This window comes from Fukomys damarensis, unplaced genomic scaffold (genome assembly GCF_012274545.1).
Source record: "Fukomys damarensis isolate Sample0158 unplaced genomic scaffold, DMR_v1.0_HiC HiC_scaffold_8, whole genome shotgun sequence".
Lineage (NCBI taxonomy): Eukaryota > Metazoa > Chordata > Mammalia > Rodentia > Bathyergidae > Fukomys > Fukomys damarensis.
This window is the reverse complement of record NW_022900920.1, coordinates 23,738,877-23,752,985: the sequence shown is the minus strand read 5'-3', so window position 1 is coordinate 23,752,985 and position 14,109 is coordinate 23,738,877. Positions and strand designations below refer to the sequence as shown.

Genomic DNA, 14,109 nt, shown 5'->3' with positions numbered 1-14,109 from the left:
TTTGGAAAAAAAAAAAAAAAAAAAAAAAAAAAGACATTTAGGCTGCAGAAGAGTTCTGAGTAAGGTGATGCTCAGGCAGCCAGCACATAGCTCTGGGCACCCACTGCCGAGCAGGCAGTGACGGGGCTTGGGGAGCTGCTGCTCATTGAGAGGGGGAATCACTGAATTTCTGCTCAGAGCCCACCCTCAGTGACTGTTGCTATAATGTGTCTATACCAGTGGTTATGAAGATCACATGAGCTGTGTAGAGCACATGATCAGCGCCTGGTGCATAGTGGGTACTCCGTAAAGAGTGCCCTCTCAGGATGTGACAGGAGGTTAAGTAAGTCACCTCTGGGTATGTTGCCATGTTCTCTGCTACATTCTTGTTGCCCCTGGAAATGCTGGGTAGACACAGAAGGGTCTTGTCAGGCCCAAGGTAGTGAAAGGCTTCTGGTCAGAGACTGAGCAGCCCCTGTGGGGTTTCTCCTGAGCCTTTCTGTTGGAGCCTGCACTGGGGATTCCCTCTTGCTGTGTTGGACTTCTAGGATCCCTTTATCCTATGTTTAGCTCCCGCACACCCCGTGTTTCCCAGCCGTTGTGCTAGGAGTTGGACAGAGAGGTGAGCAGGACTTGGCTCTGGGAGGCCGCTTTGGGAGCCAGGATCAAATGGAGCTGCGGTTGTGACCATGGAAGTCTGGGCAGCGCCTGGAGGGTGCACAGGAGGGAGGAGGAATCTGGAAGGGTTCTGGGGCCTGTGGGGCACAGCACGTGCAATTGCAGCCTTTCTGGCAAATGCAAGGTGGGGAGGGATGGGAGCGTCACTCTCTCTGATGGTGTCACCTTGAGGAAGTCCCTCGAGGGACAGGAATAGCGTGCCCCCACCCAGGCTGTGCATAGATGGTAAGCTGCAGTTCTTGCAGGGCCACAGGTGAGACGGGCTTGTGTTGGCCCTGCTTGCCTGACAGTAGCCTGGTAATGAACAAGGTAGTAAGGCCGGTGTCTGTTAGTGTTGTGTCCCTGTTGGCAAGGCTCACGGCTGCTTCTGGAGCCTGTGCGTCCTTTTGGGGAAGTGGTGAGTCCTTGACCATCTTGTCCCTTGATCACACTCAACAATAATGGCCCAGTTTGGTTTCTGTAGCGGAATTTAAATGTCACCAATATCTGTAGCACCTTTCACGTTTGTGTCCTGTCTAGGTTATGGCTGTCTCAGACTGAAAAATATATCAAACCATTTTATTTTCAAATTAATATACATTTTTTTTCTGGGCTTTGAACCCAGGACCTCATACATGCTAGGCAAGCACTGAGCTATGCTCCCAGTCATTTTATTTTAGTTTATTGAAACACAGTTTCATTAAAATTTTCCAGGCTGTCCTTTTAATTTGTGATCCTCCTGCCTCAGCCTCTGGAGTAACTTTTAATTACAGACATTCACCATTGTGCCAAGCTAGAAAGTATAAAGAAACAAAATAATTGTCAACAATCCCATCACCAGCAGCAAAACATTGTTAAAGGCCTGTTTTTCTTGATGAGTGTGTGGGGAGATAGATTTTCAGGTATGCCCGCTGTCACGTGGACAGATTTTCATGTGGATTTCAGCCTGACACGTGCCCTGTAATGAAGAGCAAACCGTCATTGGCACCTTGCTTGCCTGACAGTCCACCATGGATGACTTGGAGGAGGCAGATTAACCTGATGCCGGATACTTGACAACTCAGAGCCCCTCTGCTGGTTTTTTTGTTGTGACCTTTGAGCCGGTAGCATGCAGAAATGTCACCTTTGCCCTTCTGTGAGAGCGGAGTAGCTGGTGGAAGGATGCCTCTTACAGTGTTGGGAAATGCAGTGGCCGGAGGGCGAGCCTTTTAGAAGTTAGTGTGTGTGTGGTGCTGTTTTAATTAATGAATCTCTGTGGCCAGAAGGTAACGAGGTCAGCGAGAGCGGCAGTGTCACTCTCGGGTTGCCATTACCTCCAGTGTGCCTAGCGGGGGCCCTGGGACCCCCATGGTTGAGTATTGGGGGACAGATGCAGTGGCTCTGTGCCTGGAGGCAGGTGCTGAGGAGAAGGCAGCTCCTGCCCGGAAACTCACCTGCTGTAGCTCAGCTTCCTTTTGGACCCCTATTTCCATCCCTCTCCTCACCCCAGTGCCGGAGGACACCAGATTGGGTTTTCCTGATGGAGAGGGCTTGGCTAACACGGCATGAACAGCAAGTTCTCGGTGGCCAGGAGGCTGCAGAGGCGGTGGTGCATTCCTGTAATAATGTGTGTGTGTATTTTTTTTAATAGTTGAAGTAATTTTACTTCATTTAGTTTTTACCACAGCCCTCTGAAGCACCATTACTATTGTCTTTATTTTATAGATGTATTAACCAAGACTTGTTTTGGGATATGAGGAAACCAACATTGAATGAGTTCTGAGACTCTGCCAGAAGCCACCAACTAGCTAGATATGGTTTAATGGACTCTTTCCTTCTGTGGAGGGTGAGGGGAGAGGGATTCACCCTCCCCGAGGGTCAGGGAGACTAAATCTGCTCACCTTCATGCAGCCAGTTGGGTGAGAGCTGGTGTCTGCCATCCAGGTCACTTGATTCATGGGCCCCGTGAGCTTTCTCTTCTGTCATTAGTACCTAACAGAATGCCCAGCACAGTCTGGCAGCAATAAATATTCGTCAAATATTCAGTGAGGCTTAAAGAGATCATTCATGCTCGGCACAGGGGCAGGGTGAGGCAAACACGAGCTCTGCCCTAATAACGTGCACTTCCAAAAATCCTGTGACCTGGGGCTGGTTGTCTGAGCGTCCTCCCAGCTCTGTGTCTGAAAGCTCAGATGAAAATGAGTAGGCTGTCAGCGGACATTCCTTCTAGCAGGACTGCAAGTATTAGATGATTCCACCACATACTGTTTTTCTTTTTCCTACCATTCAGCCTCCCTTTTTATCTCTCCCTCCTAGAAAATAAACTTCTGATGGCCATACTACATTGTTGGGTAACAACAACAAAAAGTGTTTCCTGACAGTATTGCCAAAGTCACCAGATGTAGCAAGTATCAACTTCATAAAAACAACAATGTCCTAAGGGCTGATTCCTGAGCACTTACCATATGCCAGATTAGATTCTACTCTAAGCTGCTACTTACAGTCACAATTTGGCAGTAATTCTGGTTTGAAGAACTGTTATATCCCATTCGATAGAAGAGGCTCAGAGAGGTTAAGTAGTCTGCCCAGGGTATCCTAGGAGGTACTTGGTGGCCTGGGTTTCCCTTAGCAGAACTGGTCTGAATGCCCACCTCACGCACCTCACTCAGATCTGAGTTCCCGGCATGGTGTAGTACTGGACATTTTCATATATCTCTTGGCTCTTGTCCCACCTGAACTTGTACTTTCCCCATGCTGGGAGAGCAGGGCCAATGCAGGAGGAAATCCACACTGGTCTTTGGACCGCCAGGGGCTGGCAGTCTTCCCAAAACAGGGTGCCAAGTAGCTGACCCTGGTTTTTGTGCCTTGTTGTGGTAAGCTAGGGGCACCGGGGAGCTCTTTCGTTTTCTCTTTCTCAACTGTCTACCTTCTTGAGACAATCTTTCTAATAGGTTAGGTTTTAAATCTTGTTGTTTCTGAAGAAAGAGGAGACAAAACAAAACAAAACATCGCACAGCCCAAGAGAAAGGTGGCAGGTTTTCTTTTTCCCTTTTATTTTGTGCACATTGTAAAACTTTCAGATGGTGATGTGTGGGCCTGGGTAGCCTCCAAGCAGCACCTGCTGGACTTAACCCAGTGCATTACAGGGCCTCGGTCTGTGGGCTGGTTTCTACCCTCGTGTGCCTGCTTGTGCCTGATGCTGTTGCCCTGTGCAGTACACGGAGGGTAAGAGCCACAATTCTGCCCGGCTTTAAGCATTTAAAAGCCACCTTTAAGCTTGAGAGCCAATTGCAGTAGAGAGAGACGACTTGGAACCCTAGGCTACAGTGGGGCTTCTGTGTGCCTGGAAGGAGTCCCAGTGCAGCATCGGGAAATTCCACTTAACCAGAAGGCTGGGGTGGGGGAATGAAGCAGGCATGGCCATGGGGCTCAGAGAGCCAGAGGCTGATTAACTAACGAGGCACGTTTTTGGTCCCTTTGCTTTAGTCAGCCTGAACTATTCATTTCCCTGTAAGCATTGTACAATGTACCTACCTGGGGGTTTGCTTTGTGGATGATTCAGAATCTCACAATAACTTAAGAGGTTTTATTCTGATGATGCTGATTATATTAATAACAATGTAACCGCTAGCTAATAATATAATAGCTAGCACTTACCAAACACTTACCATATGCTAGGCCCCACGCCAAGCCTTTGATCCTTGTCAGAACTCCGAGAGATGGCTGTTTGTTTGTATTCCCATTTTACGGATGAGGAAACTAGTACTTGGAGTGGTGAGATCATTTATTTAAGCCCACCTGCCTTTAGATGGTCAGCTCTTGTATCTCCCCTTAAAGAACCCCTGTCTTTCGGCTGTCAGCACTTGGTGTGTATTAGACACCCCACGAATATTTGCAGAATGAATGGTGTTGTGGAGTTTGTGCTGGACCCAGTCCTGAGCCCCTAAAATTCACTGTGCTGCTTTGGGTCCTTACAGCAGTGAGTCCACTTAACCCTCTTGGGGCTTAGTTGTCGAGTGGAATAGAGCAAAGGGACAGTGCAACAAGCAGACTCTGGGATATTTCCTGGGCGTTCTGGCGTTAAAGGCATCGTGTGAGCTGTCATTAGGCAGAATATGCTGGGGTAGAGATTTTCTTCTCCGTTTGTGGCAGCGTGCGGCTTGCATTGTGCAGAGTGAGCTGGGCTGAACTCTGGAAGACCTTTGGCTGGAATGACGATACCTACCTGTACCTGAGTGGGGACTGAGCTTCGTGTGGCATTTTCTGCAGTGGAGACCTCATTAAACTGGCTCTGCTCGTTCAGGCCATCCGGGAAACTTAGACAGTTGGAGTTAAATTCTCAAGGCAAAGTCCCTTTCCAGGGTATGCAAAGAGATGAAGAGGGATCTATTTAAAATACCTGAAGAACAATTTCTTACTTGCCCATTTGCGTGTGCACAAGAATGGCAGGTTATCAGCTAGGCTGTTAATCAGGTGCCTGACCTGGCAGGGCTCTGTTGACTGACTGCGTTTACATACACAGATCACATGCTCCCCTGGCCCCACTCCCCGCAGGGAGATTGCTTGCTCTTGAATATAAACCTGTAACCCTTCTAGCTCATATAGCACAGGGCCTAAATGGTAGAGGACAGACTACTATTCCCCACCACATAGCATCGTACGCGGGAACACTATTATCATCCCCATGTTATTAGCCTCATTTTACAGGCAAGGATCTAGAAACTTGGAGAAGGAAGCCATTTGTCGAGGGCCCTAGAAATACCAAACTGCAGATCCTGGATTTGAACCGAGGCATCCTTGCTCCCGAAACTGCTATGGAGCATTGTGCTGTAGCATTAGGGTCAGGATTAGGGAGGCTTTAAGTTTATTCTTAACTAACCGACTTCTTCTTGAAGCTTCTGTCCAGCTTCCTGATGGGTAGAGGAGGCGGTAACTTCTGTGCATGGGATTGGCACGGGTTGGAAGAAAGAGCCCAGGAGTTGGGTCAGATGGGTAGAGAGATAGGAATTAATTACTACCCTTTACCACATAGCCGTTCCTGGGGTCACGTTCTCTTTGGCTTGCATCATTCATTCCCTCTCCTTTTTTCCTGGCCTTCTTTCCATGTCTTTCACTGCTGTCAAAAAGTAGAGGCCTAGAATCTTGTCTTCCAGATCCCTGGGAGCTCTGGAAGTGGAGATGGCCAGGTTCTGTGGTTAGGCCTGGTTGGGACTACAAATAAACTGAAGCCTGGGAAACTTTCTTGCTATTAATAGTGCAGACCTTGAGGGGAGGGAATAACCAAACTTGATGCTGTTGGAATTGATTTTGCCTGTCCAGATGACATACTAATGAGCTAAGTGGTTAGCTTCAGATCGTTACTGCTCTTCCCCAAGCCAAGTTCTTTTAAAGACTGAAACCACAAAAGCAGAGAACGCATTGGTTCAGTGAGGTGCAGTGGCCGCAGCAAAGGAAGCACAAGGTGGTCAGCTCAAGCCTTCGGTGGATGTGACGGTGGTACTTTTTCAGCCCTGGGTTAGTGGTGCTCCCTTCCACCTCTGTGTCTTCAGCTGTTATCCCGTTACTTTCTGAAGCAGGTGTTTGATTTGGTATCTGAGTTTTGAGGGGGAGAGGGGAATTTAGGTTCCTCCAGGGTCTTATGTTTGCTTCAGGAAGTTTTTCTCCAAGGCCATCATAGGCTGGGTAGCGAGTGCATAGAACTGTTCTCTCCTGGGAGAAAGTCTTGCTTAAAACAGCCGGAAGACCTTACCTCCTCAGATCACCCGCTTGACTTGTAACAGTCATTGTTCTGCCTTTTGCTTCTGGGCATATGCTAGCCAGGCTGTGTGTACAGCTAAAAATCCTGAACTGCCTGTGTGTAAAATGTATCCGGAATCTCCCGGTGTTTTTGTAAGCAACTTGGGAAGTGGAAAGAACTGTGTTTTCTTCCCTACATGAGTTTATCGTGCTGGGGATATCTTTTGGTGCTTTAGTAAGGGAAGCTCCGGCCCAGGGCAGAGCCAAGCCTAGTCTCCTGCCTGCAGCCCGCGCTCCTGCCTCTTCTTGTACCTCCCCTACTCTTCCCCCACAACCCCATTAAACCTGCCCCCAGACATGACTTCAGCCCTGGGACAGGGTGGGAGGCAGCCCCAGTTCTGGAGATGGATGGAGGATGAGGAAGAAGAGGAGGAGGCTGCCAGGCCTCACTGCTGTGTGGCCACCCATCCCTCTGGAAGGCTAGGAAGGAATTCAGGGTGTGGACTTCCTTGAGTGACTAGGATTAGGGCCGTGAGTCCACAGTCAGAGAAGTGTGTGAGCAAAGGGATCCATTGTGCTCAGCTCCTGGGACAGAGAGCCTTCCTTCATCTTTTCCTGGGCCTGTGGGACAATTGAGACATTCAGCCCATGTCTGAAGGCAGAGTGGGCCGGGATGGTCTAGCAGACCTCCCAGATGAGGCTTGTAGGAGAAGCAAATAGAACCAGGGATTACCAAGCAGGAACAACTGGAGCAGAGTCCTGGGAGAAAATGTTTATTTCCTTGCTCTCTAGGAGGGATTTGGAAAGAGCCATAATCCTGGGTTAGGAGTAATTTGTTACAGCAAGATGATACTTGAGTGGCAGGCCGCTTCTGGCTGAGGCAGCGAGACTCCCATGCAGGGGGGTCATTGGGGCCTACAGAAGGTCAGCCTCACGGAAATCTTCACCCCAGCTCTGGGGTTTGGTCCTCTTGGAGCAAAATTAACCAGAGGCGCTGCTGACCTTTTTGCTTCCCGGGTGTAGCGTTACGAAGTATCTCCACATGCTTGTCACAGCTGGAATTTGACAATAAAAATTTGGACGGGGGGACCTTGCCACCGACCTTTCTCAGAGGTGAGAAGGGGAAAAAAATAAAAAGAAATGGCAGCTTGGGTGGAGGCTTCAGCTGGACTCGCGCTGGTCTCCTAAGCAGGCTGGCCAAAGCTCCCTAATTCATTGCTCCTGACTGTGCTGTCTTTCGTTGTCTTTTGTTGTGGGGAATGGGGGAAATACAGAATTGGGGAGAGAACCTAATTGGAAGAATCCAAGCCTTGAGTGCTCACAGCCATGGAGAAAGAAAGGAGTTAAAAATTTTTGACTTTAAGATCAGCCACAATTGGATGATTCATGCATTTAAAATAACTCCTCGAGGTCATCGGGACCGTTACTTACTGGCTCTGTACCTCTCGAAGGTCATCTGATGTCTGCCTATATCTCTACCAGTTTTCACGAGAGACCTAAAATTTCTGGCTTTTAAATCTCCTGTGTAGTTGGAGAAGAAACAGCAAATTCTAACTAGCTTCATGCTTAGGTAATTCTTTCCCTTTGTTTCATTTCCATGGTTTATCTTTTGAAGTTGAATACTTGGTGAAGAAGCCAATCAAGAGACTAAGCGATTTCCTGCCCATTTTTAGGATCAGGAAATGGAGGCATACATTGTGGAGAATGGGCTGTGGGATGCCAGTCCCTGAGCTGCCTGTTTTTCTCTTGACTCGGCCAAGTGTGCCCTTCGCCGTGTGCCTCGAGTAATCATACATTTCTGCTCCCCTTCCCATGTTTCTTGGTCAGCACCTTTAATCCAAGGCAGAATTCTTTCTTTCGTCCTTCACGAAGTCTTGGAATTCTCCTCCCCATGCAGCTGTCCCTTCCTGAGATCCTTCATCAACCAGGATTGCATCTGGAAATTGCTTCAAAAGAAGCTTCGGAGGGCAGGATTTTGTAAAGTGCAGGTTCATGAGTTTTCTGTGCATTCTTTCATGCATTGTAGCATTGAGAGTGGCTTATCGAGTATATAGTCTCTTCTCTGTCTTTTGATGAATGCGATAACCATCAAATGACTTGCTGCCTTCTGTTTGTAAAAATTCATTTAAATTGAGTTAGAATTGACGCACCATAAAACTTACTCTTTGAAAGTGTTTTTTTAAAGAACATTCACGAGATTGTGCAAACAGCATCACTATTTCCAGAACATTTTCATCTTTTCAAAAAGAAACCTCTCATAACCCTTAGCAGATGCTTCCCACCTCCTTCCACCTGCTTCTGACAATCACTGAGTTACTGGACCTTTTATATAAAAAGAATCATATGACATAGGACCTTTTCAGTCTGCCATCCTCAGCATAGTGTTTTTAAGGGACATCCATGTTGCAGCATGCCCCATGACTTAATTCATTTTTATTACTGAATAGTATTCCATTTTATGGACATACCACATTCTATGTTTCCACCTGTCAAGTCGAAACTTGGTGCCTTCTTACTTACTCTAGAATTCTTCATATCACCTACACTTGCTCCCCACGCTGTTCTATACCCTCTCGCATGTTTTCCTAGTCTGTGGATGTTGAGGTCTGTATCTGCCTCAGCATGCTGCAGAGACACAGGTGGTAACTAAATGTTCCAGTGAACTTGACTACACTTACAGTAAGAAAAAACTGGTGATGGTGATGGCAAGATTGTAAAGATTTTTCTGCCGAAAGGTGGATGGGTTCTGGTCTTCTTCTGCATGGGAGGTTCTTAACAGTTCACCAGCTGTGGGCCACTGGGAGGGAGCTTGTGCGGCTCCGTTATAAGCTGAAGACCAGGCAGCTGGTTCGCGGAAGATGGGAGCCAAGGTTGCCTACTTTCCAATTCCTAAAATGCCTCCTGCCCTCTGTTCCCTGGCTTGGGGACTAGAGTGCTTGTAGCACAGCTGACCTTGGATTGGAATCTGTGTCCTTTTGCGGGACTTGGTCTTGATACTGCCTGAAGACTTGGAGACAGGTAGTCCTGGGCTGCTTTTGGTCTTGATGGAGTAAGGCAGTGACTGAGGCCAGTTTCCCTGCAGCCCCTACAGACCCACTCTGTTCTTTGGTGCCATGCCTCTTCTTTGCTCTGTTCTGGAGTTTTCTGCCCTGCGTGGGCACCCATTGCTTATTCTGCTGTCTCTTGGGAGTTCACACACAGTGAACAGGAAGATTCAGTAGGCTGTAGGTGAAAAAGTTCTGCATGGAACACAAAGCCCCATATTCTGGTTCAGAATCCATAGTAACCTTGTGTGTGACTCAGGCCTCACTTTCTTCTGTTCTAAGGTGAGTTTGGAGAGTATCAGCTTTGACCACCTAAAAGCGGATGTAGTGGCAATCAGTTTAGAGGTCTGTACATCTCCGAGGAAATAAGGTGGAATCTATTACGGCAGCTCTGGTACGTGATGCTAATGCCTGATGCTAATGAGTTGCGTGGTGAGTTGGAAAAATACATCAGTATATAGACACTTGCCCCACTCTCAGATATTCTGATTAAGCAGTTTAGGAGTTGGTCAGGAGAAGGTCTCTGTGAACAAGCCTCAAGGTTTGGATATTACGGGATCATGTCACTGTCATTAGTGTTTCTCTTTATTAACTTCTTGTCCTCCTGACTGGGTCTTAGATGACTTTTCCAGGCCACATCTGCTATAGAGCACGTCTACCAGTAAATGATGCAAGAAATCAGTATGTTAGAGTAGAAAAAGGGATGTGTTGATCAACCCCCCAATTTTCCTGCATATAGACTTAAGCCCAGAGTGGGGAAGACTGAAGAAGTGGGGTGACATGCCCCAGCCAGTGGCAGGGCTGGGCCTGGAAAACAGGTGTCTAAATTCCTCTCCCCTCAACTGTGCCATTCCCAGGGGCACACAGCCATAATTTGGGGAGGAGGGAAAGAAGATCCGAGACACAGCAAAATTGGGGGTTTGGGGGGGGTTCTGGGAGATGGAACCATAACATCATGTCTAGTGATTGGCAGGATAAAGAAAACAGTGAATCCTAAGTTTTGGTTATTAGATTTGTTTGCTGGTAATTTGCTCTTTTTGCTTTGATTTCCCCTTCCTAATCATTGGTTTCAGTAGCTCTGGTAGAACAGTTTCTTTCCTTAGAGGAAAGTAATTTAATGTTTTCCCATGGGCCGTAGGGAGAGGTGATAGAGGCTAGAGAAGGGTGGTTTTATTACTTTTGGGGTGCTGAGCCATCTCCCCTTGGTCATGTACTTTGAGACACTCATGTCTGGCTGGAGTGGAGGCAAGCATGCTTAATAGCAAACCAGGAAAGGAGGAGTGGATGTACAAGGTACACTAGGGAGAAGTAAGAGCACAGCCGGTGGTCTGGAGCCCTGTGCTCTTGGCTACCAACTGGCTTCGCGACCTCAGGCAAACTGGGTCCTGCTTTCTGGTCTTCCTTCCTAGAATGTTAGTTCTTTCTGCCTTTCTGCTCATTGATTTCAGAGGACTCCTGTGAATGAACGCAGTTATTAGCTCTAGGTGTGAACTCCCTTTAGACTGTTACAGTTTAAAAAGTTTATTAGAGAGCTGGGGATGTAGCTCAGGGCTCTCTGCCTGCCTGGTAAGTGCAAAGTCCTGAGTTCGATTACTGGTGGGGAAAAGTTTATGAGAAAAAGGTAAATTATAGAATTTCATTTAAAAACTTACAGTGATCAACCTATAAAGACAGAGGATAGGGCTATTACATTGTTTTATACAGGTGCCTTGATGACCTTGCCCCTGTGTTTTTAAATTTTTGAACATGAGAAATAGTAACTTTAAGGAAAAATATTCTAAATTCTTACTTTGTTAAGTTTTATTTATTTCTTTCTTTTCTTCTTCTTCTTCTTTTGCAGTGCCAGGAATTCAACCTTGGGCTTTGCACATGCTGGTCAAACACTTGCTCTACCACTGAGTATATCCCTACTCCCTAAATTATTCTGATAGCTTTATTCCTTCAAGTTTTTCACAGGCTTCTGAAACCTTTCGTCTGCTTTTCCTTTGCAGCCTGTGATAGACACTCTTGTTAAATCGCAATGAGAAATCACACATTTGTGAGTTTCTTTTCCTGGCTATCAGAAGAAATAAAGCCTCTTTAAGAAGAGTCTTTCTGGATTTTTCTAAAGAAGCAATCCTGGAATGTGCTTTAACCTAGGACAAAGCAGCCTAATCTCCTATACCTTTTGAATCTGCAGGAAGAAGTTGGTCAAACAGACTTTGTAATGATCCCCCTGAGAACCCGGCAGGATGCTGAAGGGACTTCAAAAGTAATTCCACATAGTTTCGGCATAAGTTGATCACTTCTGATTGGAAAACTGGTACAAAGTAGGGAACAATATTAAATTAATCCTAACTGCTTATATGTTAACCATTGTTATGGAAGAGTTGGGGTTCCCTGATCCTCAAGGACAAAACGTACTTGTTCTTAGAAGGTGTGCTGAATTTTCTGCCTTCCTTGTCTGAGAAGTTGCAGTAGGTGCAGAAAGAGACGTCAAGCCTGTCCTTTAACAGCGTGTGTGGGCATGTGCCGCAGGAGACGTGCTCCTATAGAAGTCTGGCCGCTCTTGGGTTGGCTGCTTGAGCTCCCTATCTACTTGCTGAGTAAGTTTTCTGGGCATTTTGCTCTTTATGATGAGTGGCTTTCGGTAGCCTTTTCTTTTGTGAGGTTTAGTGATGTGAGAAGCGTAATCACGGTTCTACCGCGTGTGTCATGTTTGCAGGAGATTCAGTGTGAGGGCTGCGCAGTTAAGCTGCGTGGGAGGGAAGGGAGCCGCTCCTCAAGGGGAGGGACGCGATGGACCGTGGCTGCTTCTGTGCTTGGCTGCGGGTGCATAGGCAGAGCATCGACTGACTGCATTTTATTAGAAACGAAACGTGCACAACTTTCTGGCCCTAGTGAATTAGGAAGACTTAGCAGTGGAAATCCATGGTGTGGATGCATCCAGTTAATTTGATTTCTTGTGAAGTGAATTTCCCGTGATGAAGTGCCTTTGGGTAGAAGAGGCTGTTCTTGAGTAAGATCAGCTGGCCCAGGCATCCGATTCTCCGAAGAGCCCAGTCCCACCTCCCTTGAACAGCCAGGTTTTTCCTCCCTGAACTCCGCATTGTGCCTCGCGGGAGCCCATGTCTGATGGTGAGCAGAGCTGGCGCCGTTCGGGCTGCACTCCAAGCTCTGCCACACGTGAAGGTGCTACCATTTGGAAAGTTGTGGAGCGAAGAGCTCCTGAATCTAGTTGATCTCAAACCTCTGGGATGCACCCCCTGTGACCCGATGAAGTTTTGCTTGGTGCTTTCTCGGGGTAATATAATGTCACGGGACTAGCCCCCCCCCAAAAGGGTGAGAGATTTTGAACACGCGAAATCCTTTCCAGTCAGAGTTGCTCGGAGGTTTCTAAAACTTTCATTTTGTTTTGGAAAGGAGGGGTAGTTATTTCAGGGAGATTGTGGTCTAGTGGTTAGACCTTGTGACTGGGAGCCTCAGCCAGAGGGCTCAGATTCTTTTCCAAGCTCTTCCCCCAAAATTTGAGTGTGCCAGTGACGATTCCGTCCAAAATGTTGCTTTCAGGCCTCGGAACACACTTTCCTACGTAACTGTGTTTGGCTGACCTGGACGGAAGGCCCAGCGAGAGACGCATCCTCTCTGACCTGACTCTAGGCCTGTACACACCTGTGCCCAAGCCAGAGATGGCCAGCGTCAACCCACAGGCTCTCACTGCTTGGCACCTGTTTTTGTATGGCCTGTGAGTGAAGAATGACTTTTATTACTTATAAGTGGTTGAAGAAATGAAGAGAAGAATAATATTTCCTGACACAGGAAAATTCTATGACATTCAGATTTCAGTGTCCTTAAGTAAGGTTTTAGTGGAACCTAGCCATAATACAGCACACACGTGCCTTGCCCAGGGCTGCTTTCTGGTTAAACAGCTGTGTTGAGTACTCATGACAGCGGCCAGAGGCCGGTAAGGCACCTACTATCTGAGAAAGTTTGCCAGCCCTGCCCTGAACAAATAGAGGTGGGCAATCTCCCCCTGCCTGTCCGGGAAGCGCTAGGCGGCCTCGCCTGGAGTTGAAGCGAGGGAGTGAAGGTTCCCGGCAGTTTTGTCATCATCACCGCGGTACAGATTGTCACTGTGTTCCTGCTTGTTCAGAGCTTTACACAGAGCCCTCGGTATGGGCCATAAGGCGGCTGGTCATGGGATGGCTCATTCAGGGGCTGCTGGGACCTGGTGGGAGCAGGCTCTGCCTGGCCCGCCCTAGTGGGTGCTGCTAAAGCTGCTTCCCAAGGCACTTTCAGATTTGGAAGATCTTCCTCACTTCTCATCACCCTTTGCCGTCCCCTTTCATTGGGGCCAGGTGGAAGAGGAGGAGAAATTAGAGATGCCTGCTTTTTCCCGGTTGTTGACAATTTAACAGGCTTTTCAGCTGCTTTGATTCCTTTCAGCCCCTTGGTGTTGTATATATTTCAAGATTTTGCCCACAGGCCCACAGCTTAACTTAAGCTCTCTAAGACATATCATAAAATATGATTTGGAGGAAACCCTAATGGGCCATGATCAGAACATTATTATTAAACAAAGGATGAAATGCTTAAGCCAAGATGGCCTTATTATTATTATTTTTTACTAAATGAAAGCCGAGCAGACTCCATTTCAACAGTTTTCGATGTAGGAATTCCCACAGCCCCATTTGAGTGCCGTTTGTTGAAAAGCTTAATGTTTTTGTAGGCAATT

At 47.3% G+C, this 14,109-nt stretch overlaps 1 protein-coding gene across 18 annotated transcripts in view; it reads left to right on the top strand.

The window, feature by feature from the left end:
* Window positions 1-14,109, top strand: part of Tcf7l2 (transcription factor 7 like 2) — a 263,597-nt gene that overhangs the window by 42,383 nt on the left and 207,105 nt on the right. Inside the window, exon 1 of one of the 18 annotated variants that reach the window (XM_019209021.2) lies at window positions 12,328-12,512. The exons of 16 other annotated variants lie outside the window; for them this stretch is intronic. In XM_019209021.2, coding sequence (XP_019064566.1) covers window positions 12,510-12,512 — 3 coding nt within the window. In that variant the 5' untranslated portion in view covers window positions 12,328-12,509. Of the gene's footprint in view, window positions 1-12,327; window positions 12,513-13,526; window positions 13,548-14,109 lie in introns of those variants that run through there. One more of the 18 variants, XM_033761424.1, reaches the window with a different exon arrangement.